Below are 26,520 nucleotides of genomic sequence, written 5' to 3' on the forward strand. Positions count from 1 at the left end.
AAAAGCAGGTTTTCAAAGCCTGGAATGAAATCACGAAGGTTATTATACTTTATGAATTGTGATTCTTCACCCAGTGCACCAATATAAATACCAGTGTCTTGTGACATATTTACCCATCTTATTGAAGGGGAAAGTCTGCCATTCCTGAGACTCCAGGAATCATAAGACTCCATAGCCTCGTAATTCTCATGTTGTTTGCATTTGTATTTCATTAAGAACAAAACGCACAGCTCTTGGTTGGTGGTTTGCCTTAATACAAAGCTCTTTGATGTGAAAAAGAAAAAAAAAACATTTGTTTGGCAGGGTAATAAAAACAATATTTCAACTTTCATTGTCTAATTAGAAGATAGATGTCTTGGTTTTCAATTTGTGTTTTTCCTTCCCTGAAATGTGCAATTAAATATCCAATCCTAACATCTTTTCTCAAGACGGTTTAAGAGATTTGCAGCAAAATCAGTTGTGAAAGTTAGTCAGGTTACATAAATATGTGGGAAGAAAATACAAATTGATTTAAATGGAAATGTTTATGTTTTCTATTAAATTATGTCTTTGCATGTACAGTATTTTTGTTCTGAAATGATTTTTAAAGGGCACATGCCAAATAGTATTTGTAATGGTAATAGTAACTAATAGTAAAAAAAACGTACTGTTCCTCCATTTTAACGTTTACTCTTTCACTTAAACATATTTTGTAACACAATTCTAAATAAAATAATCAAAATTGATACTTAAAATATTCATGTTTTTACACCTGTTTAAAATGGGTTTACCATTTGAATACACAATTCATGGTAATTCAATCAAAACAAAAGCATACAGTATAATTACTGATTTAAAAAAAATTATAAATTAAATTTGTTGCTGCAGATACAATTAACACTCAGTTGTCTTGCATACAAAATGTGTATCCCTGATCTTAGTAAAAAGTAACTTCCTTTTAAAAGGATTATCCATGGGGTGTCTAAAAATATGACTGACTCTGGTGATCTGGACTCCCACATGACAATCAATACCTTTCAGCTGTCACAGTCAGAAACAATTATCTGCATTCTTTTAAATTCCACATATATAATCCTTAGCATAAATAATTATAAATACATTATTTTATTTATACCTTAATTATTGAAAAACAGTATTTAATATTGCAGTAGTATTATTAGTAATATGTAGTAAGATTACATCATAACCCATAAAGAAGATCAGATATTTAGGTACATAAGGCAGTAGAGATTCCATTATTTTTACTTTCAGTCATTTTAATCATGCAACTGCGAACATAATATTTTAAGGTTTTGGCTAGTATTAGAAATGACTAACTAGCATTAGCTAATTTATTAGAAACCTTGGTTGTCAGTTGCTGCCATGAATGAGTGCTCAATAAACCTGTAAGATCTGTCATAGAACAATATAATAAGAAATTGATTATATTTAATATTAATTAACAAACTAAATTGAGCTAGACATTGTCACATTCATGACTGTAACATTATAACATTATCGAGGCACATACTTAAAAATTATGTAAAGAAAGAGTATTCTTTTAAATGTGTCCAATATGTTTATATACCAAGCATCAAAAGCACTGTAATACAACAGCAACAGATTCACCCAGTTATTATGAGGATTAAACACTCTTTTTGTATCGGATGCATTGACATTTTATTAAACAGACATGACAGAGGTAAATTCTGTATGCTGATTAACATTTGCTATCAACAGGGAGTCCACTGTGAAAGTCACAGGCTTGTAGTGTGTGTGGCCACTGCTGGAAACAATACAATCTGTACATCTGCCATGCATGCTTTGCACCAGCTTGCAGATACTTTCTTGTTCGTCCCATTGCTCTTGTAGAGTCTGGACAAGTATGTGCCTGTTCGCTGAGCCCTAGTTTCCAAATGTCATCCCAGCTCTTCCCACAAATGTTTAATTGGGTGCAAATCTAGAAAGCAGGGCAACCACAATAGAATGGTCACATTCTCATCTTACAAGTAGGTCGTTGTTACACGAGCATGTGTGCTGTCTTGCTGGAATGTTGCCACATCATGATAAGTCTGCAGGAAGGGCAGGAAGTGAGGTCACAATACTTGACCAATGTAGCACCTTACAGTCAAAATGCCACTAACCACAGCAAGTGGAGTTTTGTAGCAAGTAGCGCATACCGTAACAGGGACCATCAACTGGTCTGTGATACACAACACTTATCGTATCGTTCTGTCCATCTGCGCCACACTCACAGGATGGTCTACACAAAACTTTTATTCATCACTAATAAGGACTTTGACCCACTGCCGCCAAGTCCATCTGAGATGATTAAGTAACAGCCTCCATCACACTGAAGGTGATGTGTTCTTGTTAAGCGAGATACATCGGATCGTTTCTGTGTTTTTCTTTCCAGATTTCACCAGACCAAGGATTCAACAGACTGGCACATCGATGTCCAATAAACTCAGGTGATAAGGTGATTTAGTACTTATGCAAGTCACATGGGTTTACCAAAGTCACACCAAAGACTTTTTAAAAAATATCTATTTCCAAAATCGATTTAGTTCATTTTTCTAAAAACATTCATGTATCCAGTGCCAAGGTTCTTTTTATGCTTAGTATATTGAGTGTTGTATAAATGCATTTAAACTTGACCTTCATTACAAACCTCGGTGTGTTAATGATGAAAACAATTGTAAGCAAACTCTTAAAACCTCATCAAAATCATTACTGTGATACTTTTTATAAAATTCTTCAACCAGCTTACAATTAAAAAAAAGACCTTTTATACTGAGCTTAAATTTGAAAATGCATTAAAAACAGAACTTATACATATATAATGAAAATACATTAAATGCAGTATATGTGCAATATTGTATATGTGAAAATCTGATAGTCTACAATGTATTTTGTGTCAACATCATTCTGTATAACTGATGTATAATTATCAATTCTACTTGATTATTAATGTAGTTTTAATATTTTGCAGCCAAAATGTCCATTCCTGACAGAAATTTTAGATTTAAATTTTAGAAATGTAGCCAATGAGGTATTTCTACAAAAATATTTTACAAGTCTAGAGCTGCCACCTACTGTTGATATGGAATATAACTTGCAATCTAATAAGGCTGAAATATAGGTCCTCATGAAGAAAACTCAACATTATAACAATTCTTATTTGCCAGATAGGAGAGAACGGTAAAGTTTTGTTTGTTGATTTGGAAGGGGACTGAAAATGAGCAAAGTCCAAAATATAATTTAAAAATAATAAATTATTTTCAGAAAAACATGCTGCCATCTCTTAGCATCTGCAAAACAAAGAAGGTTCTATTTTTTAAAATGTAAATATCTTGCTGCAGGTATATCTTATACAGTCTTAAGACAAAACACCCGTTGCTTCACATGATAGTCTAGAACAATAGTCTAATTCTTATAATTATTAAAATGTAAAATTTTTATTGAACATATTTCAGGTTACATTTTTTTTTTAGATTTCCAGAGTTTTAACTTTGATATGAAAAAGATTAAAATAGGAATATTGTGTAAACTCTCCTTGGAACTTGAACGCAATATCCAATTGAGTTCAAATGGATATTAGAAAGTGTTAAAAACTATATTCTGATAAAAATTATATAGCTAAATCCATAATCCAAAATAACATTTCTTAAATGATTCTAAAATATATAGAGATTTATTGCTTTGATAAATACTACAAAACTGACGTGTTTGCAAAAACAAACCAGTTTGCAATTGAAGGGTTTCATCTGAACACGATCTGATAGAAAGCACAAGATTCAGCTTTCCTTTAAAGCAGCGTGTGTCTTCAATAAGAGCTCACCAGATTCCTTGAAATCACTACAGCCTCTCCTGATTTTCTTTTTTGTTTCTGACACACTGAGCTGAGCCTTTACATGTCATTTTGCTTGTAGAAGACTCTCTTCTCCAGTTTGTATTGTTAACATTTATGGTTCAGCAATTTTCCAACCTCCCAGGTAAGTAAAACAACCATACCTGGACCCAGAGTAAAACAGATGAGCCAGGAATGAGAATTTGAAAAGATGTGCTGATTCTAATTTTCTTCCTAGGTTACTATCAGAATTCTAAAAAGGGTCCATCATTTCATAGCATCCCTAACACAATATTTGTTTTTCAGAAACTTCATTCTGAAGGATTAGCCTAAAGGAATACATATTATTGGCCAATAACAATTTTCTCTGTTGTTTAATATAAGTCTGTTACATTAAGGTATTGTTATAAATATACTGTATTTACTCTTAATTTGCTTTCATTTTAGAAATCACACACACCTAAAGTTAAGGATGACCATACACTAGTGATGGTTATTTAGACAATTTCTATGGTAATGTGTCATCACATCCTCAAATTTATGTGGTGGTGTCAGGAAGCAAAATCCCAATGTGTGCCAACTGCCTCCACAGAAGAAACGTTAAGTTGGTCATTAAGCCAGGGAGATGTGTGTATATTTATGTTCAGCAAGGAGCCCCAAATATTTCAAAGATTACTGAACAATCATTTGTAACTGAAAACCTGCTCTGATCTATTAAAAGGAAGTTTAGATTGAAACAATCTGAATTGCCAACATGTTTTAGCTCTTGTTTCTTTTTTAGCTAACTCAAAAAGAAAGAAATTAATCTGAAGTACTGCTGCCCCTGCCTCTGGCCCCAGACGGGCAGACATGAAGCCATGCCAGAACACAGCCACAGCTCTGTCTCGGTGGCGTCCCTTTTGACAAAAGAAATTCACCAACATTTTGTTTTAATTTTATAACAAAAAATGTTAACCAAGTATAATCCTATTACAAAACACCCCAGTAGCACAATCCTATATGAAAACCATATATTACATTTACAAACTGCATTTTTTGAGCATTATCACATATAGACTTAAATGAAAGGACAGCTGTTTATCTCATGTTTCACCACCAATGTGACTCAACTTACAGACCCCATACAAACATTACCATAAATATAAAAACCTTCTGAGCATAAAATAAATTTCTCATATTTATTTTAAACATCAAATAATTCCACTGTCAAATTCCCTACAGTGGCACAATTAAAAAAAAAGTCCAATACAAAAAGATTACAGTTCATACAATTAATCTGTAAATTGTCTGCAATGTAATTTTACAACCCACTGGAACATTTTTCAACAGTAAATGACTGAAAACCATATTTTCTCAAAGTCAATAAGAATGCTACTTTAGAAATCATGTTTTTCAATCCATCTGTATGTTTGTTACGACACAGAGAGCAGATGAAGAAAGCCGCGTCCTGCTGACAGGCTGATGAATCCAATATCTTGAGCCCAGTGAAGGCTCGGAGACAGACGAGAGCTGACGGAGATTGCTGAAGCAGGACAGAGACGGGACTGACCCTTGACAGTAGGCAAGATCAACTATCAAGGCTGATTCAGGCAGTGTGGCTGCGTTACTGCACAGGGTTACAGGCAGTAGGTTCGTAAATGTGCCACTGGTCCGGTGCTTGGCTGAAGGTGACAGGGTCCAGACAGGCAGAGTGGGTTCGAGACAGAATGAGAATCTCCTGTGCAGGACTCAGGCTGAGTGTCCTTCTGGGACGCGGGATAGTCATGCTGAGAGCACTATCCAGGTTGGAAGGTACAATATCTCAATGACAGAGCACCGGATCAGTGGCACATTAGGGTTTATATACAGCGTCCTGGGTTTGATGAAATTAGCACCTGTTAATTGGAGGAAGGCATTTGGGCCTGAGAGAGCTCAAAACAGCCCCAGAAGGTGTCCGATTCCTCATGCAAACATGCACAGTTTCTGAAGGGACCAAGGGCTGCGATCTGTGGCTCAACCCAGGCAAAAAATACAATATTATTTTTACATCGCACCATTAATGCCTGAGGCATCCCAAGCTTCAGAAATTAAATCACAAAGCAAAAATACTCTCCAGAACACAGTATCAGTTGAAACTCATTAGAATTTTAGTTTTGAAATTATAATGCTTTTGAAAGGGGTAAAATAAAACATTATTCTATTAATCATATTAAATTGATTTCTTAGGTCATTATACTATGAATTATACTTTTATCTTTTTTTACTTTTTTGTAATATAAATGGTAACTTAATTCCTTAATTGCACAAAGCAGTGGCTGGGGTGGACATTGACAACACAGATTGTTTTAGCCAATGTGTTTCCAAATTCTGTTAGAATAAAAGGATTGTTTGATATAAATATCACAAATGTGTTGCAGGTGCATATTTTTATCACCCTCTGTAAACCCATGCATACTGCCTCATGTTAAACATGTGACTAAATAAAATTACCGTTCAATTTAATATATTTGATTATTCCTACATACCAACTGAGATTTTAAACAGGTTTCAAAATGTTAATAATATAATCATAACTCAGACATAAAAATGCATTGGAATCTGCTTTTAATACAAATTAGAACTAAATTAAGATATAAAAAGCTATTAAACTATTAGTAGAACATCATTTTAGTGGGGGCAAATCACAAATCCCCAAGACTTGAGACTGGGCCCCCTCCTGTTCAGCCTGTACAAGTTCCCAGTTGATCATTTATTAAAATCATATAGTATAAATGATCATTCTATGTTGATGATACTCATATCCAGGTCCATACTAAACCCGACACTGAAGTAGATATCTCTGCACTCTCTAATTGCACCTCTGACACAAAAAACTGGATAACCCAATATTTCCTTCACTTCAACACCAACAAGACTGAGGTCATGCTACTCATCACTTCCGTAAGGGCAATGCAGTAACCCTCTCTGTGAACAGCACCGTGCTTTAATTTCAATCAAAATTGAAGAATTTAGGTTTGATACTCAATCCCGGCTTGACTTTCGACCCTCATGGGCAGAATACTGTAAAACATCATTTTTACATCTCAGAAACACTGGCGTCCTATGTTGTTTTGACTGTCACAGAAAAATTAGTCAACACTTGGTTATTCTAGAATTGATTACTACAATGCCCTGCTTGCTAGGGTAATTAAATCCACACTGAACAAACTCCAATATGTTCAGAATTTGACAGCCAGAATCCTGACCATGACACGTGCAAACGATCATGTCACAACTTCGTTCGTCTGACTCTGGTCTTCTAGATGTCCCTCAAGCTTGGTTAAACTCTGTGGGTGACAGGGCCTTCTCCCACTACATCCTAGAGCTCTGGAATTCTATCCCCAAGGATATAACAGTCACCTACTCTGAATCCACTTAAATCTGTTCAGAAAAGCTTTTACTTAATTAATGTCTGTGCCTGCTCCATCTTCTAAGTTCTGCTGCACTTTTAACCAACTGTCTTTCTTATGTAACCATTTTTCTACCGAAAAGTGCTTTGAAATACTACTTTTATAAAGGTGATATATAAAATAAAGTTTATTATTACATAATTTTAGGCATTAAACACAGAACAAATACACTATTGGTTTTAGTACTCATTTGTGTTAAGTAAATATGCATAAAAGCATTGTTAACAATGTAGCAGTCTTTAATATTTATATGTATTCCTGAATAATATATATAGTATATGACTTTAATTAATAACCATGCAATCAATCTCAGGTTAGAGTCAGGTTATTGTTCATATATTGTATACAGTATATGTATATTTTCCCTTCATTTATTACAGGTAATGAATGGTTTATATACACATACACACAGTATATACAGTATGGTGTACACTAAATGTTTATCATATAATTTTTGTAATGTGTGTTAGACACATTATAATGACACATTTTTAACACACAATCACACTAAACTATACTTTTCTACTACAACATTATTTCAACACTGCCATCTAGTGCAGAGAGTGATAAAGCACAATCTGTACAAATGTAACTGTTTAATAATGCAAACTACTTACTGTACACGTCTCACTCAGTTTATTCTCATAGTCTTCAATGCAAAGACAAAATGCAAAAAACTGAATTAAAAGAGGCTATTTATGAAAAACACTTAGGTATTTGACACATCATTTACATTTTCTACAAAAAAGCGGTAAAGCAATTAAAAAGGCAAACAAAATGTTAGGAAATATACTTAAAAGAGTAGAATTTAAATCAAGGTATGTTATGTTAAAATTGTGTAATACACTAGTAAGCCCATTAAAGAATGTTGTGTACAATTTTGGTAACCATATAAAAAATATTCTGTTGTTCAGATATCAGCACAGAGAACAGTATGGGACAACATACAGTACACTGACAGGCTAAAATACCTGAATCTATTTAGCCCTGAACCAAAAACACAAACAAAACTATTTAAACTAAAACAGAAATCTCAAAGCCATTTATTATGTCAAACCAGAGGACATCTTCAGAATGAAGAATCAGAAACACAAACCAGATGAGTTAAAACTGTAGATCTGCAATTTAAAACTGAGTAAAGGAAGGTATTCTTTACCCAAAGGATTATGGGAGTATGGAAAATGCTACCCAGCCATGTGGCTGAAGCTGATACCCTGGTTTCTTTTAGGAAACACCTGGATGAGGTTAGTGACTTAATACCAAATGAGCTCTTGTAGCTGGGACAAATAAGTCCCCCTTTTTTCCAACTGTTCTTATGTTCTAGCTTTATAGATAAGATAAGATCACTTTATTGGCCATATACAATTGCTGGTATTAGGAATTTGTCTTTTCGCATACCCCAGCTTGCTCTCCATGAGACACACAGACAGGGAGAGAAGCTTGGGGTCAGGGTCAGCCATTTATACAGCACCCCTGGAGCAGTTGGGGTAAGGGTGTTGCTCAGGGGCCCAACAGAGTAGGATTCCTCTGCCAGCTGCAGGATAGGAACCAGCAACCTTCGAGCCACAGGCGTAGATCCTTAGCCACAGATCCACTGTACCACCCCAGCTGGTATCTAAAACACTCAAATTGCCTCTTAAGACCATAGTGTAACTGATATAAGGTCTATTTCTTTGTTAAATGATTTTACACCTGATTTTACACCTAGACAAAGGCTTACATGGGTCGAGCCAAGGCCACACAAGTACAGTATCTCCGAATCATTCATTTGTGTTCTACTGTAATGATCTGTCATCTAAATGCAGACTTTTCTAATATCTATGTAATTTCAAAGTAGCTTGAGTTTGAATTGGGGGCGAACAATTGTGTATTGTACAGAACATTAGTAGTAAATATCAGTAAATGTATACATTGGTTTTATTTTACAGTGCTAATGTTTCCAGTCTTTACTACAATCACAGATTAAAGAGAGTGAGGTTTGCCTTGTGGAATAAATCTACACTTAAACTGCACAAAAACATTCTCCCCAAGATTTGAAGACAATTTATACAGCAGACTTTTTCATTTTCTTTTAAGAACAGAACTGGGATTTCCACTTGGACAAAGGACTATACTCAACACAGCAACCATTTACCCAGTACGTTATCTGTGCCATCTGTATATTTTTTTAATAATCCAATTGGATTTGGGATCACTGAAGTAGAGATACAGGTACAGATACACAGAAATAGAGATATTTCATTTGATTTCTTCAAAAGTTAAGATTACCTAAGATACTCAGTTACATCATAATCCTCAGAAAAAAGGAGAGTGAAAAGTTCTGAATACTGTCCAGATGGAGATGGAAGATGGAAACCAACTACAAGACATAGTATGATACAGTATTCTGTGAATTGTGCATCGAAAAACAGATAAGTGTTACGTAAGACAAATAAGCAACACTAGAGACACGCAGAAGATGAACAGGGAGAACGATTATTCGATTCAAACATAAAACAACAATAAAGTGTACATTGTTTTCAGATATTGGTTTTGTAGTGTTATGAAAAAAGAACCATTCTAATATGAGCTAGATTCCCCTTGGAGTTAATTAAAAGTGACAATTTGCATAAGAAATGCAATACAAGCGTGCAAAAGGTATTGCTTCATCAAGACACAGCACATGAATTTATGAGACTTAATTACTGTGAGATAATGATTTTTTTCCCAAAAGATCCCATTAAATGTGTGCATGATTGTAAGGAGCAGCCGGAATAGAAGCAAGGGAATCAGTGAAATGCAGGAGAAGTAAAACAGGGCTCCACACTCATAGTTAATTACCATAATTACATTCTTAAATCATAATTAACAAATTCAACTGTAACTGAAGGGTTTTTGGGGTGTCTTTAAACAATTTTGAAAAGCCAATTGCCTTGTGGCAATACAGCATGTTCACGTACAAGAGTTCTTGTAAATGGCCTTTCCATGTTGAAATTTGTGACCTCATTCGCTATGTGGTACAATATCCTTTTTGAGATTAATTTTCATAGCTCTACACGTTATTTTAACTTTGCCAGTTTCCATAGCTACTGTATTAGGGAGCGTAGCTTCCGAAATCTCAAATAAATAAAAACATTTCTACATTTACCAGTGGTGCAAGAGAGAGTTGTTGGACTTGCCACAGTGTCAATAGAACATGAAACTGGTGGCAAGCTGTATATAAAAGAACTAATGACTGAGTTTGCAAAACATGAGCCAAGAAAAATTATGTTTTAAGAGCACAGAATATTTTTATCTTGTACATACTGTACACATTAAAGTTCATTGAAATGTTGTCTTAATTGCTAATATATTAGTTTTTTGTGATGACTGCAGTTTAAGAAAGTTAGTTTGTGGTGGTTTTGGGTTTGTAATTAAAATGTAACTAACATTCTTAATGTTACATTTAACTGAATTATTAAACATGAGTTTTAAAAATGCCATTCCTGATCACATTGCCAAAGTTTCCTTATTTATCAAATCATCTTGGGTTACCTTCACCAGCAGCATTGCCAGAAGTGAATTCATTGAATTCATTAGGTATTCTATCTCACTTGCTTCAGCTGCCTGAGTGAAATCATTTCTGTTCAAGGTGTAGACATCGCTACCCATGTCTGTACAGTACATATCACACAGATGGCACTAACTGGCATCCTTTTTGACATGAAGATTAGTTAAGAGTGAGCATTCTTCACCAGCTCTGTGAGCATGCTCCCCGGTGCAGGGCTTAGGGATACTGGCTAAGAGATTCTGTACTTGATATCAAGCCTCAGCATGATAATAATCATGGTCATCTGGAATCTGATTTACAAAAAGTAGTAGATTTTAAGAACAGCCATCAGTTTAAAGGTTTAGCATTTTATAATGTATAAAACAATTTTTCATAAATAGAACGTTCCTGATTTCAGCTGTTAACTGTCATTCTATTTTTTTTCCACCAGAGGGTTTTCTCGGGTTTTCTGAGTTACAATCTCCCTGATATCACCGGATCTGGCAGCTGGAGGCTATTATTGACACAAAATCCTGTCTTGAGACCTCTGTTTTTTTCTCTCTGCATCTTTTTATCTTATGCATTTGAACACCATCCAGAACACAAATAAACAGCGCTACCATATTTAACAGTGCTGTGGCACAATTCCTTCATGTAGCAGAGAGTCCTTTAAAACTCAGACATCCCAGGCTGAAATGTGTCATTTTAAGGTATGTTTTATTACTGTGAATGCATCAGAGACGTTTGCCCCATATATGACGCACAAAACCAGTGAAATTATTTCCACTTTAAGATAATGCACAACAGTCGCAGCATATCACACCTACCAATCCAAAGCATTGCAACAGAAAAAAAAAACAGATGCAACTTATGTATTGCATTACAGCTAAAAGTCTTTTTGGGTACGTTTCTACAAGCTTTGCACTGCACTGGCTTGGTGCAATTTACTCAAGCTCTCTCAAGTTGCTTGGGGATCTTTTTTGGACAGCAGTTTTCAAGTCTTTCCACTGATTCTCCATAGGATTCAAGTGAGAACTTTGGGCCTTTCAAGGACATTAATTTTCTTATTCTCATTTGTAAGCCATTGCGTATAGCTTTGGCCTTTTTCTTTGGGTCCTGCTGAAAGGTGAATGCGTATAACAGGTTTAGGTCAGAAGCAAATTTTCATTGTACGTTATGACAGTACTTTTCCCCTTCTACTGTATATCTCAAGTGTAGTCTTGACAAGCTTCCCAGAGTCTCCTCATAAGAAGCATAGGACTATAACATAATGCTGCCACCACCATGCTTGACAGCAGGGATAGTGGTGACTGAGCGATGCTCTGACTGAACACAAAACCTTCTGCCACATGTTCCACTTAGATAAGGGCAAGGGCATTACTCGCAAAAGAACATTTTCTCCCATCTTAGACCCTGAATTCTGTAATTCTGAAATAAATTAAAATAATTAGAATTCTGTAATTTTTCAAAGTCACTGCTGGCCTCACAGTGGCATCTTCAACCTGTTTTCTCCTTGCCCAGCTGCTTAGTTTGGAGGAACAACCTAATGTAGGAGGTGTCTGGGTGCCTTCCACTTATAAATGACAGTCACCACCATGCTCAGAGAGATTTTAAAGGCCTTTGAAATGTTATACTGTATAGCCTTCTCCTCGTCTGTGCTTTTATAAAGCTGTTTTGTAAGCTGTGTGGCTTTCATGGCAGAATTTTGAATAGATAATAGCATTTTATTTGAAATTCACTACCTAACTGAGGATCTTTACAGGGATAGGTGTATTTATTCTGAAATCATTATTTTACATAGACAGAGGCCACTCACCTACAGTAACTGTGTGGCTCATTAGGTTAATTTTGTGCACCTAAATTGATTTCTGTTTCCCACAGCAAAGGGTTTTAAATCTTATGCATATACTATATACGTTTTTTGTTTTACGTAATGAATGTATGGAGTAATTTGTGTGTATTTTGCAGAAGCAAATTTAAATTGCTCCTTAAAAGTATTATGACTACATGCATTAAAACAAAAAAATTGAAAAATATGTAAAGGTCTGAATACTTTTGCAAGTCATCGTACTTCATGAAGAGATTTTTGTCTTGTTAGGCTTAGCAGTCCCAAGACATGCCATTCATGTCTGATTCCATTACTTCATAATAAGAGTACTTCAGGGCTCCATTATTAACAGGTTATTTTCATCAGAAGTATTTTTTTATTCCGTCTGCCTTCCAAGCAGCTCTTTCAAGTCCCAGTACTCATGAGCTTTTCCGTAACCAAATGCTGTGTTGAAGAAACAAATCACCTCATTATCACTGCCAAATTAATATTTCTCAATAAATATATTGTTAATAAATCTGAAACAAACACTTACTTAATATCATTCTTGCTTATATGGGAGGCTACAGAACAACAATGGTAATGAGACTGCATGGCAAGGAACTCACAACTCCCAATCATCTCATCACACATCATTTGTACACCTTTGTATCTGTCAAACTGTGCGGCTCTGGCAAGAAACCCAATATATGGGATTAGAAACAGTCTTCTGCTGCCAAAAAAGTCTCCTGGGATCTTATTAAATAAGCTTTTGTATCTCCTTCATGAGCAATACTATGCAATTGTCCACTCAAACATACAGTAGGACTTCATTTTGCACCTATGGGCTACAGGTTCATAGAAGCTGTACAGTAGGTGTGAAGCAGAAAGCAGTAAAAAATACATGATTACTCAAACTCAAAAACTAGTCTTAAAGAGGTTGATATGGGCTGCTTTTGTCATTTTAACTCATTCTAAATTACTATTTCAACATAAAAGAGAGCAGATGCTATAAGAGGTAGCCTGTTCAGGCTTTCCATACAAATCCACACCCTGCCTTTTGATAGCTTGACTAGTTAGCATTGAGTGACAGTTTATTCCAAAGCCAGACAGGAAATTTGAAATCTCAAACACTAAATGCATAACCTTCAAGCAACAACTGTTAACTTCTCAGGCCTGTATAGCAGGATGGAGGGAAATCTTCTTGATCTTTTTGAAAATATTTCCTTTAGAGGGAACACAAGATTAAATTAGTGTTGTACATAAACAGAGCAACAGCTACCTGGCTTAGGTCAGAAATGCAATAAAAGGCTTACACTGTTTAAAATGTAAAGCAAGCAAAAAAATATAAAAAATATAGCCCATGATGCCTTTTTGTGCTTCCATTTTAATCAGTTCTACAGCATATATACAAAATGCACACATTAGTAGATCAATTCAACTTAAATTTTGGAATCTTCAAAAACACACAAGAAATGCTTTCAGTATCATTTACAATTTTTTTCAGCTTAAATGTACAATAGTCCTTTCAATGTGCAACAATTGCTCAAAACTTTCCTGAAGAAGGAAAACTATACATGTTGTTCCTCAACAATGGTCACTGTCCAACTCTTTCTGGCAGATACACAATTTCAGGAAAACGTTAATGAGAGGCCTCCTGGAACAATAGCTGACATCTTTCTCTTATTTCCTGTGAGAGAAAATGTGACATAATTGTTTCAATTTATAACCCTAGTTTTTCATTTCCCTGTCAAGATTACTTAAAACTAAGATGGAAAATTATTGACATTTGGTTGAAAGTGTTGACACTCATGTGAGTTATTGGGACTGAAAGGTCTCTACAATAACATTCAGACACTCACAGATGTGCTGTCATACAGAAGCAACAGATTCTTCGAATGTCTCCATTCATCACTGGACTCTGTCCTCAGAGGCAGGATTTCAGTGACAAAAGTGTTTAAATCTGAGGCACACATACTGTACATAGATGCAAAACCTGACACACTCATGACATTATCCTCTGGGTCCACTGCCGGAACCGTCACTGATTTAAAATAATATATAAATAAAATATTTAACACTGGTAGGTATTTTTTTCTGGAACATCGCCTATATCATAAAAAAATTATTATTATAAATGCAGGATTTTTTTTGCTGGCCTAACATCAGCTATACCATCGAGCTATTACTTTAGAGCCGAAATACATCATCTGAACTTGCGTCGTTAGGTGAAAGCGAAGATGAAAGCCACCGATATCATGAGGAAGCAACATTGAAATACTGTACACAAAGTGTTGGGGGGGATATTTAAAAAAACAATCCAGCAGCATTTGATCAAATTCACCACTGAGATATATGCAAACAGGGGTGGAAACAACAGAATGGCAATTAATCAAACATTGAATGCCTAATGTGAAACAAAAAGGATGGATTGTATAAGGTATACCAAAACAGTACCTTCAATATACATAAGTTAAAAAAAAGTGTTTTACTCTCTGTAAATGCAAGTGGTAACTAACTAGTAATCCGATTATTTCTTTTGCACAGCTTCTGTTCTATTTGAACTAGTCTCTGACAGAAATGACTCAATAACTATTCTGGTTATGCCGGCGTCACACTACATGACTTTTCCTAGGATTTTCAGTCGTAGCCTTCATTTACATAATCGTAAGAAAATCACAGCGAGTTGTAGAGAGTCACAGCGCGCGCCCGTTACCGTCAGTTGTGCAGTGTGACACCCCCAGTGACTCAGTCATAGTGCTCTTAACAGCCCCTATGACTCACTGTGGCTCGCTATGTCAAAATCAAACTGGTCTGATTTTCTCATCGCGAGTCGCAAGTCGTAGGGGTGGGCTCTTGTGTCTGCGACAGTCAACAGCCAATGAGTGCTCAACCAGAAGTACAATGCATACAATGCCCACAAACAGTGAAGAACAATGGAGGCCACAAGGAAAGAAGGATAGCGAGTGTTTTGGACTGTGCAAATGGAGGAGAGGCTCGTCGAACTTTGGAGCCAGCACGAATGTCTGTTCGATGTTTCATATTTGTTGTTTCGTGTTTGCTGCGGTGCTCCTCTTCTTATTCCGGTGTGCTCAACGTTGATTGGCTGCCAAAATGAGGCAACCTCGTGGTACTTTCGCGACACAATACGAGATTTGGAACCGTGATGAAAAGTCGTGAGGGAATCGTGTAATTATTCACCCCCTGCGATTAATAATCGTATAATTTGACACTTTCTAGGACAGAAAAGGCAGCGAGATTCAGCAACTGCAGTCGTTAAATCTGGCATGCTCTCCGACTAGAAGTCGTATCGAGCCATGTAGTGTGACGCCAGCTTTATCAGGATTTATCATCGGATGTTGCTTTCTGAACACCCTCACTGTCTTTCTGTTTGTGTGTGGCCAACCTACTGTATCTGCTGAAGCTTGACTGCATGTTGTTTACCCAGTAACTCCATGGCGTCGTCCTCATGGTCAATCTCCTCCTCAGTGACTGATGGAGCAGAGCTGGGCACAGACTCAAAGGAGTCCTGGGACAGCATGGCGGCCAGGAGTTTCTTGTGGTGCTGTTGCTGCTGCTTCAGCCCTTTGTTCTTTGGCTCCACCTTCAAGCTGAAAAACACAGAGCCCGTCGTTCAGCCTGAAATGAGGTATTCAAAGATAGCTCACATCTCCTGTCATGCCTTTCACTGGAAATATAGACCTCAAAGGCCTTCACAGCAGCATCCCAGGGGAAGCTACAGCCATTATTTAAAGGGCTGCTACCTGCGTCAAATTCAGGATGTAGCCTGTGCAAGAGCACCACAGAACATTTCATCTCTGCAAAATCACCACTGCTGTCCATAATCATATTCCAAAGAAACATATACTATGCACAAATTGCTTCCGGAGGCACTGTAAAGGTACTGTAGCTGCAAAAAAAAATAAATTGGAAATCTATGAAGCACTTCAATGCTTTCTGAAAATCAAAACAGATGTATTGTGAAAAGTATATTATGTACAGCATCACCAAGCGCTGAGGGACCTGGAGATGCTGTGATAATTTGCCTTTCTCTTGTGCTTTATTTTTTCATTCAGTGCACTCTTCCTTACCAGTTCTCTTGATAAAAGAGATTTACCAAGGGTATCTCCTGTACTTTAGGAAGTTGCTGCCCCTTTTTAGACAATTAGCAATTATTGTACAGTATATATGAATTTTCCCAGGTACAGTGATATCACTTCTCAAGACAAAATAACATTTCCTGAGATTTCGTCATTCCTCAACTATATGAATCATGACAGAGATGAGACACAAGAGCTCTAGATACCTTTTCCACTCCTGACATTTATTTAGTATGCATTCTATGTTGATGTTTCTCCTTCATTTATTTTTTGGCACGATAACTAACTACGGTGATTCAATGAGCTAGAGAATAGAATACTCACTACTAACATGCATAGACATTTTAAGGTAAGCTAATTGGCACAATGCCTGAAAAGAACAGGTTTTTCTCAGAGAGAAAAGAAACAGGATTTGAGATGAAGCAGGAGTTACTCCAGCTGATCATTTTTCTCCATTTCTTTATACAGTAGTTTATTGTACATCACATTTTGTAAGATTCTTATGAAGAGTCTTTTCCTGACCCCTCATGGCAATTATTTATTGATAGTATTTTATAGAATAATCCAGATCATAATATTACACAGAATACACACAAAAGAAAGTGCTGCAAATGAGAAAACTGCATTACAGATGAAGCACCCTATCCCTGTGACATCCTTTCCATTACGCTTTAGGCAAAATTACCTTTCAGCTGGCAGTTAGATACACAGCACAGATATTTCATAATATAATTATATTTTCTCATCCCCATATCTCAGAAACCAGAACTGTTTTTTTTTACTGAGGTTGGAATGAACTTTGGAGCTTGATGACAACGTATTTTAAATGATATTTAAAGATTGAAATGCTGCTTTAATTTGATTCTTGCCTCAGGAAACTAATCAGCACTTACAGATAATTTAAAGGTTAAAATAGGTTCAAAACCTCAGAACTTTGTTAATATCCAGAGTTCAACATTAATATTATGTTAGTGTTCTAATTTGGAATATCAGTGATGAATGAAATTAGTCTTAGGTGATTTGTTTTCTCCATGACAGTAACAAAGCTTTACACATCCTTTTGCCACAGATATACATTTCCAGAAGCAGAGAAGTACATCATTATTTCTGTTAAAATCTAAAAAGTAAAAACTACTGGAATATCACTAAATTAATTGTATGTAGGTGTCTCTTTTGTTTCATTGTTTCACTTTACATTACACTGCCTTGAGATAATGTAATGAAAAGTGCTGGACAAAATATGTATCCTTATTTTGCAGTTGAAAACACTGAGGTACAATAAAGAGGTTCATGCTATTACAAGTATTTGAAAAACAATACAAGCATATTGAAGCAAATGGAACATTTTAGAATTTTTCACTCATAAATTTTTAATCTTCTTTGTCCGTGGAGGAGGATAAGCATATTAGAAGTTAAAATGAGTTAAACTTTTAATTTAGTTCAAACATGTATTAAATTCCATAAAATATTCATAGAGTGCTTGGGGAATATTAAGTACTAATTTAAAAATATATGAGAAATAATCTCTAGTTATAGATAGAAATAGGGAAAAATTATATTATTTTGTTACTTTAATGTTAATTTACCACAAATTTAATGTTAGTAGCATTGAAGGATACATATATTTAACTTAATAAATTAGTACAAAAATATTGTTAAATTAAATGGGATGTCAGTGCTTACGTTTAGAGATGTATAAAACAAAACAAGATTAATTTATTGCTTTTCCATGTGGAGTGAAAGATACAAATACTTTATCCTCATAAATATCTAATTGGTTAGTTACTAATTGTTTAAATAGTCTCTTCAAACTCAGAGCTACGTTTTCTGCTACCTGTTTGCATCAATCCAGAAACGGATATAAATCTTTTTTAATTGAATTTGCTGTTTCTACAGTTTTTGCTAATCCTCCGATTTTGGTATCATCTGCAAACACGACTAGTCTCATATCTATCACAATCTCTAGATCATATGTACAGTATAAATGAGAAAGAGCATCAGTCCTAAAACAGATCCCTATGGTACTCCACTTATGACAATACATCGCCCTAATCTGAATATTTACTACTTACTACTATACGTCATGTTTTTCCTGTGATCTTAATGCAAGTACATGCATTTTTGTGAGTGCCTACCATCTACAATCATAAATATTAGCGCCACGAGTGTCACGCATTGCACACACTCACAAACGCCGTCACATTCCCACGCGCACCCACTCAAACAGACGCTCACGCTGCAATTAGTCTTCCTATAGCCTGTCACTCCCGTCCCTACTTTAACGCTCCTCTTTTCCCTTACTATCGTTATTTCGGATTCTCTTTAGAGCTCCCTAATGTGCGTACCCTTCTTCTTTCGGTTTTGATCTCATTGTTGCTTCTTGGATTCTCGCTCGTTTCTGCCTTTGCGATATAGATTTGTTGTCTCGATTGAACTGTCCCAGCCCGGTTTTTGACTTTTGCCTGCCCATTTTTAATAAAGGACTTGCGTTTTTTGTAACATTTTCTATAAGGACTTACTGCAACACTGTGGAGATATCGCCAACTTGAGCCATGCACAGGGTCTTTATTTTTTAGCATTACGATTGCTAACAATGAGTGCGTTGAGTGCTGTGCTCTGCTCATGCACCCCCGATCTTTTTGATCATAATGTTGTTAAAGCAGGGACAGTAACATTTTTACCTGGCACATGTTTGGGGAAATTACCATAAGGTTGTGCTGAAACAAGGCCAAATAACTCTTACGTGCTTTCCCATGCTTCATTGCAGGCAGTACGTAACTGACTTTTAGACAGCCACAATTTGGCTAAAATCATAATTATCGGTTAAGCATGTTAAATCACAAGAAACTAGCTTTTGATTTGAAAATGTTAGTGCAGGACAGTCGTTGCTAACAAGTAAACCAGGAACGATATATAACTACTAATCAATGTGTAACTACCATCACCTGAATGATACAACAGCAGACAAAGTGCACACAGTACACTCAGCACACACCAGCTTTCAGCGGGCAGGAGAACAGAGTGATGAAGCCAATCCATAGATGGGGGTTACTAGAAAGGTCATGATTAGTAAAGGCCAGGGGGAAATTTGGCCAGGACACTAGGTAACACCCCTACTCTTTTTAAGAAACACCCTGAGATTTTTAATGACCATAGAGGGTCAGGAGCTCAGTTTTACATCTTATCCAAAGAACAGAGCCTTTTTTTTTAAATTATAGTGTCCCTGTCACTATACTGGGACATTAGCAGGCACACAGACTGTAGAGTGAGCACCCTCTAATGGTTCAACTAACACCTCTTCCATCAGCAGCCTTAGCTTTCCCAGGAGGTCTCCCATTCAGGTACTGGCCAGGCTCACACCTGCTGAGCCCCAGTGGGCTGCTAGTTGTGTGTTGCCGGGTGATTATAGCTACTGGAAAACGCATTTACGCTTTTGAAAACCAGCCCAAAAAACATGCAAAAAAATAGTGATCTTCCAATGAGCATAATTGTGGTGAGAAAGCCAGCGCCAGCATCAGGACAAACCTAAAGTAGGACATCACAATCTAACTGTCACCATGAAGAGCCTAGCAAAATTAATGTGAGTAATGGCATGCAATATATTTGTAATCATTTCTACTAAGAAAAATGAAAGGCGTTTCAGGATCCCATATTCAGTGACATGCTGTTTCACTGGACAATTGTAAATAGCTTCATTAGCAGAAGAGCAACATAAAGGAGAATCTCTTTGACAAAGCCTTCATTAATAGTAACAAATCATAGTTCTTTGCTTTAAGATGTGAGGGGGGGCTAAGAAATTATTTGTTGAATACATATGTGAATACATTTTAAGAAAAGCTTGCATGATAACTCTGAAAAGTTGGTGTCTATGCTTACATATAAGAATTAATTTCTTACAAGGAAAACTATAAAATGCTTTCTTAAAAAATTCTAAAAAATGTAAATGAACCACATGATATGATCTCTTCATACCCACTAACGCTGTTGCTTGTTTAAAGAAAAAGAAATTTGAGATATACTGTAAGACATGACTAGGTTTAAATGTTGATGTTCCATGTTGACTATTGCGTAAAACCCTTATTACTCCTCTAGTTTATTAACTGTTATTGTTTCCATAACATTGCATGTAATAGACTTTTCAATAAATACCTTTGTTCCATATTATTACCCCTTTTATTATATTACATTTTATTACATTATCACTACATTAGCAATGAAGCAGTCAATAGGTATTTACCCTGTATGCAAAGAGAATGTTTTCCTCCTGTAGTTCACCTGTAGGCATTTCTTGTTTTTGTTAAATTACGGCATCTAATTGCAGTTTGTGTTTGTTGATTTCAGAGCATGAAGTGTAATAATTGCATACATAAAATAACTTTCCCAGGAATTATTCTGTGGCAGTTTGTCTTAGGATATGGGAAAGTACTTGAGCACCCGTCACTGTAAATTAAAGAACATTATTATCTAATCTAAGTTGACAGTTGTCTGACAACTATGCAGAATTTCTAATTGGTTATTAATTTACTAATATGGGCATGTAATAGGCATATGGGTAATGCATCTTCTTTGTACTGATCAGACTTCTTTGGTTCCACTACATGGACCTGTGGGTTATTAGAAATCTTCATTTATTGAGTTGAGTTTCTACTTGTGGGGCAGGAATACCCAAGACCCAAGATGTGAAGCACCGGTACTAACCACTATGCCAGTACGCCACCCTAGTCTTTCACACCAAACTTAAAATTTACATCCTGCTTTACCTACCACAAAGAGGACACCCATGTCATTTTAGTTGGTTTTAATAGTTTTAACATTTTCATGACTAATTAATACTGCAGACATACAGTATGGGCATTTTTAAACTTCTCAAAATTAACTTGTACTGTACATTTGACAATCAACTTACAACAATGAAATACTGTCTTGGAGATAATGATGGTAAACTTTAAGATAATGACAGGGAAATGGCAGATATATTAAATGACTATTTTATCAGGTGTTTGCCTCAGACCTACAGTAGTAAACAAAGTTCTACATAATATTAGCACAGATGAAGCAGATAGGCAGAAATGTTATGGGCACTCATTAGCCATTAACAAAACTCTACCAACAGTAGTCAGACTAAATGTCAAAATTCTTTCAAATTTAACAATAACAGGAATGTGTTTTCCTGATGAGGATATTTATGCCTGATTTTTCCCAATTAACATTTTCTAGTATATTTATCTTCTTTATTCCACTGAAAGGAAATGTTATATGATCCTAATCAGCTTGATGACCATTGCTGATTAGATACTCTACAATCTTTTAATATAAACAAAAAATGCGCACAGCATATTTTTTTCCTACATAATACTAAACAAAAGTTTACAAAATTGCACTTGAGGAATCTTTTGTCTTGAACATCAGGAGAAGAACAAAAGGTTTATGAAATTTAAAAAGTGCTTCAAATATCGCAAAAATGTTTGATGCTCACTACTCTAATTGAATCATACTCATTCCTCTGTATTGTCATACAGGTATGTAGTTTTTTATGTACAGTATGCCCTTCTCCAACATGGGTTTATACAACACAGAATTGATTAAACATGCATCAGTGGAAAGAAATATTGGTCAAGCCTGATAAATTTGACTATGCCCAATCACAAGTGGTCTGCCAAACGTATTCATGGTAATGTGTGGTGTAGAACCATCTACTGTAATGTGTCCATCACTCTCACCACCCACTTCGACTCGCACCACTGTACATCATTCTCTCCGAGTCTCTTGTGCTGTTACAGTTAATTGAAGCCATAATCACTTAAATGGTTTTAAACCATTTTCTTACCAACAAATGAGGACCTGGAACAGATGTTGGCAGAGAATCCTATCAACATGGAGCTTTGAGGAGAACATGAGGAACTTTTTTACACTTTACAGGGGGACGTTGAAATAATTTAAAGGGGAAACACAAGAAGAAAAATCACTCCCTTCTTTTCTAAACCTAAAACAGCCGCTTGAACTCCTGACAATCCACAGCTGTCAACATCTGGAGCCACCCCCAATGATCTCCAAGCATCATCTTCAACTGTTTTGATGGCATTTGAGACTGGACTTCATGATGATCCTAAGAATCCATCAGCTTCAACTAAATAAGTCCTCAGTTTCCAAGTGCATCATCATCAAAAGTTTTCGTCCTCACCATTCCATCCATCCAGCCATTTTGTAACTGCTTTGTCCAATACAGGGTCACGGGGGAGCAAGAAACCTATCCAAGCAAGCTCATCGCTCTTCAAGGGCAATTATTTTCATTAACCGTGACATGATAATTATGGGTAATTATTAGCCATAAATGAGAATGCTTTAATTCTAAAGTGAATGCTTTAATGCTACAATGTACACGGCTTTGTTCAGATATCCATATTTACTACATAAAGATGTTAAGCTTCCCCAACATGGATTTTCCTAACAAAACCACTTTGGAGGAACAAAACCTCAGGAATGGACAAGGTTCAACTGTATATTGAAATTTTGATAGGTACAGTCTATTAATAGGTACAGGAAAGGACAGCCAATATCATGTGTTCATACTGTACATTGAAAAACAACATTTTATCAGAAATAGATCATTCAGCTATCTTCCTAACAGTATAACTTTCTTGTTCAGTGATTCCCTTGGAACTACAGATAATGTGTAGATTTCTATCTTCTATCACAGGAGTCATGATGACTATGGAGGAATCAAACAAGAAAGATGATGTTTTATGCATGGATTTATGTTTGGTTTGTATCCTTGGCAGGCCAGGGGAGACAAAGCAAAAAGAAAATACATCCAAAAGAAAAAAGAAAATCTTCAGTGTGGTATTATTCAATTCAATCAGCTCATTCTAAAGTATGGACCAGATGCTAGCAGTCTCAGGTTAACTTACGGTGTACTGTCAAAATACTTGACAGTTTGACATGCAAGAGAAAGAGTAGAGCATGTGATGGTTAACAAGGTAAAAAAGGAAAAGAAGTACCTGAACTATTATGACATTCCAGAGTCAGCTGGAGTGACCTCATTAAAACTGCGTCGCTCACAATTGGCCCATCTTCTTTAGTTGACTTGTTCTGATCTGAAGGAGTTCATATACTCCCGACTGTGGTGATATAAAACTTTACTGTAAGTTTTCAGATTTAGGTTTCTTTATTCTACTGTAACTGTCTGTAAACAATTCTAATTGTATGTAAACATGTTCTATTACCATGTTATGAACATTATTAAGCATTATAAAGCTCAGGGGATTAGGTCTGTGCAACTCTGTCTGCAACTGGCTGCTGGACTTTCTTATCGAGAGACCACAGGTGGTGCGGATAGGCAATAAAACATCAACACCACTCACCCTGAGCACTGGAACCCCACAAGGCTGCTGTCTGAGTCCAAGGTTGTACTCCCTATTTACTCACGACTGCACAGCAAGACACAGCAACAACCGCATCATTAAGTTTGCCGATGACACAACTATAATAGGACTGATCAGTGATGATGACGAGTCCACTTACATGGATGAAGTTGTACAGCTGCTTAGGTGGTGTCATAGCAATAACCTGGACTTGAACATAAAGAAAACGAAAGAGCTAATAGTGGACTTTCGGAGACACAGGCCATACACTCACAGCCCACTCGGTATTGATGGAACGGAAGTGGAAACAGTCACCAGCTTTAGGTTTTTGGGAATTCACATCTCTAAAGATCTAACCTGGACTGTGAACACTGACTCTATCATGAAGAAGGCTCAGCAGCGCCTTTATTTCTTGAGGTGCCTCAAGCGATGGGGGATGCCAATACATGTGTTGGTGAACTTCTACCGCTGCACCATCGAGAGCGTCCTCACCAACGGGATCACCGTGTGGTATGGCAACACCTCTTCGCGAGAAAGAAAGGCACTGCAGAGAATGGTCAATATGGCCCAGAAGATCATCGGCTGCGGTCTCACCGAGATTAAACAGCTCTATGAGGACCGCTGCCGTGGTAGAATTCTGGCCATCACAGAGGACAGTCACCACCCCGGGCATGAGCTCTTCACCCCACTGCCCTCAGGCAAGAGATATAAGAGCATACGGACACTTACCACTAGATTCTTCAATAGCTTCTATCCACAAGCAGTGAGATTGGCGAACACATTTAGCCATCCCCCTCGGACCACACCTACACCATCACCATCTACCTCTTTATGATTTCTTATCTATTGCACATCTCCAGTCATTGTTTACACGTCTGTATTGTTTACATTCAAACTGTCTACATGTTTACTTGCACATTGTCTATTGTTTGTTTGTACATTGTCTTGATGCACTGTTTGCACTTTGTCTTGTTTTTTACACTTGTTTTACAATCGAGAGACTTTCTGTAAGTAAGAATTCCATTGTACCAGTACCGGTTACATATGGCAATAAAGTTCAAGTTCAAGTTCAAGTTCATTATAAAAAAGTCCCATCCATTATTATATAACTGATTAGTATAATAGAATAAAGTTAGCCAGAGCCAAAACCTAATAGGCTGCTGGACTACTGGTGTCAAGACAGGATGCATCCTGGATGGAATATACAGTCCCACAGAAACAGTTATAAAAAATTCACTTTTTAGTTATAGTTTCTTAGTTATAAATACCCCTAAACCTATTCCTAAACTTAGTATTAAAGTTCAGGCTATAGTCTGTTAAGGATTTATTGCAAGCACGGGACAGAGATTGGTTATTTTCACATTTATGTCAATACATTAATACATTTCGATTTTTTAGCTTTAGAGGAATTCAATATTAATGCTGACTCTCCACATTGGCCTGTCTTTTCAATGACCTGCCTTCAAACAACACCAGCAATATTACAGGAAAGCACTGATGGCCACTGTGATTTTGGGAAGCTAATTGGAAATGTGAATTCTAGAGTAATTTTTTTCACCATTCTTAATCTCTTAATTAATCCAGTTAAGGACAGCACTCAGTTAAGAAGAATCTGTGGTCCAAAGCAACTGTTCTTCAAAGTTTTCAATCTTTTAAACTGATAGCATCTGACGTCAGATTGTAACTTGTGATTCCCCTCCTGAGAATAATTTATGTACTCTCAAGATTACTACATCTTGCCTTGCAGGATTTCATGTACTCTCTCCTCAGCAGCTCTCTGAAATGAAACGATCATTAAAATGGAACTAGTTTCAGATCTCAATCATAACGTATAATCATAACAATACTGTCACGGGAGCCGGTCCTGACTCCCGTAAAGTGCGTTGTTTAGGACCATATGTGGACGGTATAATCTGGAAGTGACTAGAGATCGACAACAGGGAAAATACAGCTGGAACAGGACGGGAGGACTGACAGGGGGGTGGTGACGGCAGTGATTCGGTGCTTGGGGGGCGTGGCGAAGGCGAACGAGTCCAAGCGGAGTCCAATTGAGTAAAAACAGGGCGCAGTCCAAAATCCAATACCGGGAAATCCAAAGACAAACACAGGGAACAGGAAACCAGGAACACAGAAGACAAAATCATAACAGAGCCAGGCGCTCCGAGCCCTGGACTCAGATGGTCAGGACGCCGTTCTGAAGCCTATGCCGCCGGGTCTCAACTGGACCCGCTGGTAGGCAGGCATCCGGGTGTCCGTCTTCCAGTGCTGAGCCCTGAGCTTCAGAGGCACGGGGCTTAAATAATACAGGGGAAAACCAGGGACAGGTGTATGTAATAAAACTAAAATACAAAAGGGTCGGAGCGCCCACTAAAGGAGGGATGACGATCACGACAAATATTTTATTTAAGAGTTGCACCTGGCATTTATAAAGGTATATAAAAGATCCTGTTAAATACAGGATGTTCCAAGGTGTTTAAATTTACCATG

The 26,520-nt window shown here is 36.6% G+C and overlaps 1 protein-coding gene across 1 annotated transcript in view; it reads right to left on the reverse strand.

The window, feature by feature from the left end:
* c6h8orf34 (chromosome 6 C8orf34 homolog) overlaps window positions 1–26,520 on the reverse strand; it is a 152,571-nt gene that overhangs the window by 59,373 nt on the left and 66,678 nt on the right. The window contains exon 7 of the mRNA XM_088918907.1: window positions 16,017–16,183. Within this exon, the coding sequence (XP_088775033.1) occupies window positions 16,017–16,183 (167 nt within the window). The remainder of the gene's footprint in view (window positions 1–16,016; window positions 16,184–26,520) is intronic.

This window comes from Atractosteus spatula, chromosome 6, assembly GCF_055471065.1.
Source record: "Atractosteus spatula isolate fAtrSpa1 chromosome 6, fAtrSpa1.hap1, whole genome shotgun sequence".
NCBI classification, from domain to species: domain Eukaryota; kingdom Metazoa; phylum Chordata; class Actinopteri; order Semionotiformes; family Lepisosteidae; genus Atractosteus; species Atractosteus spatula.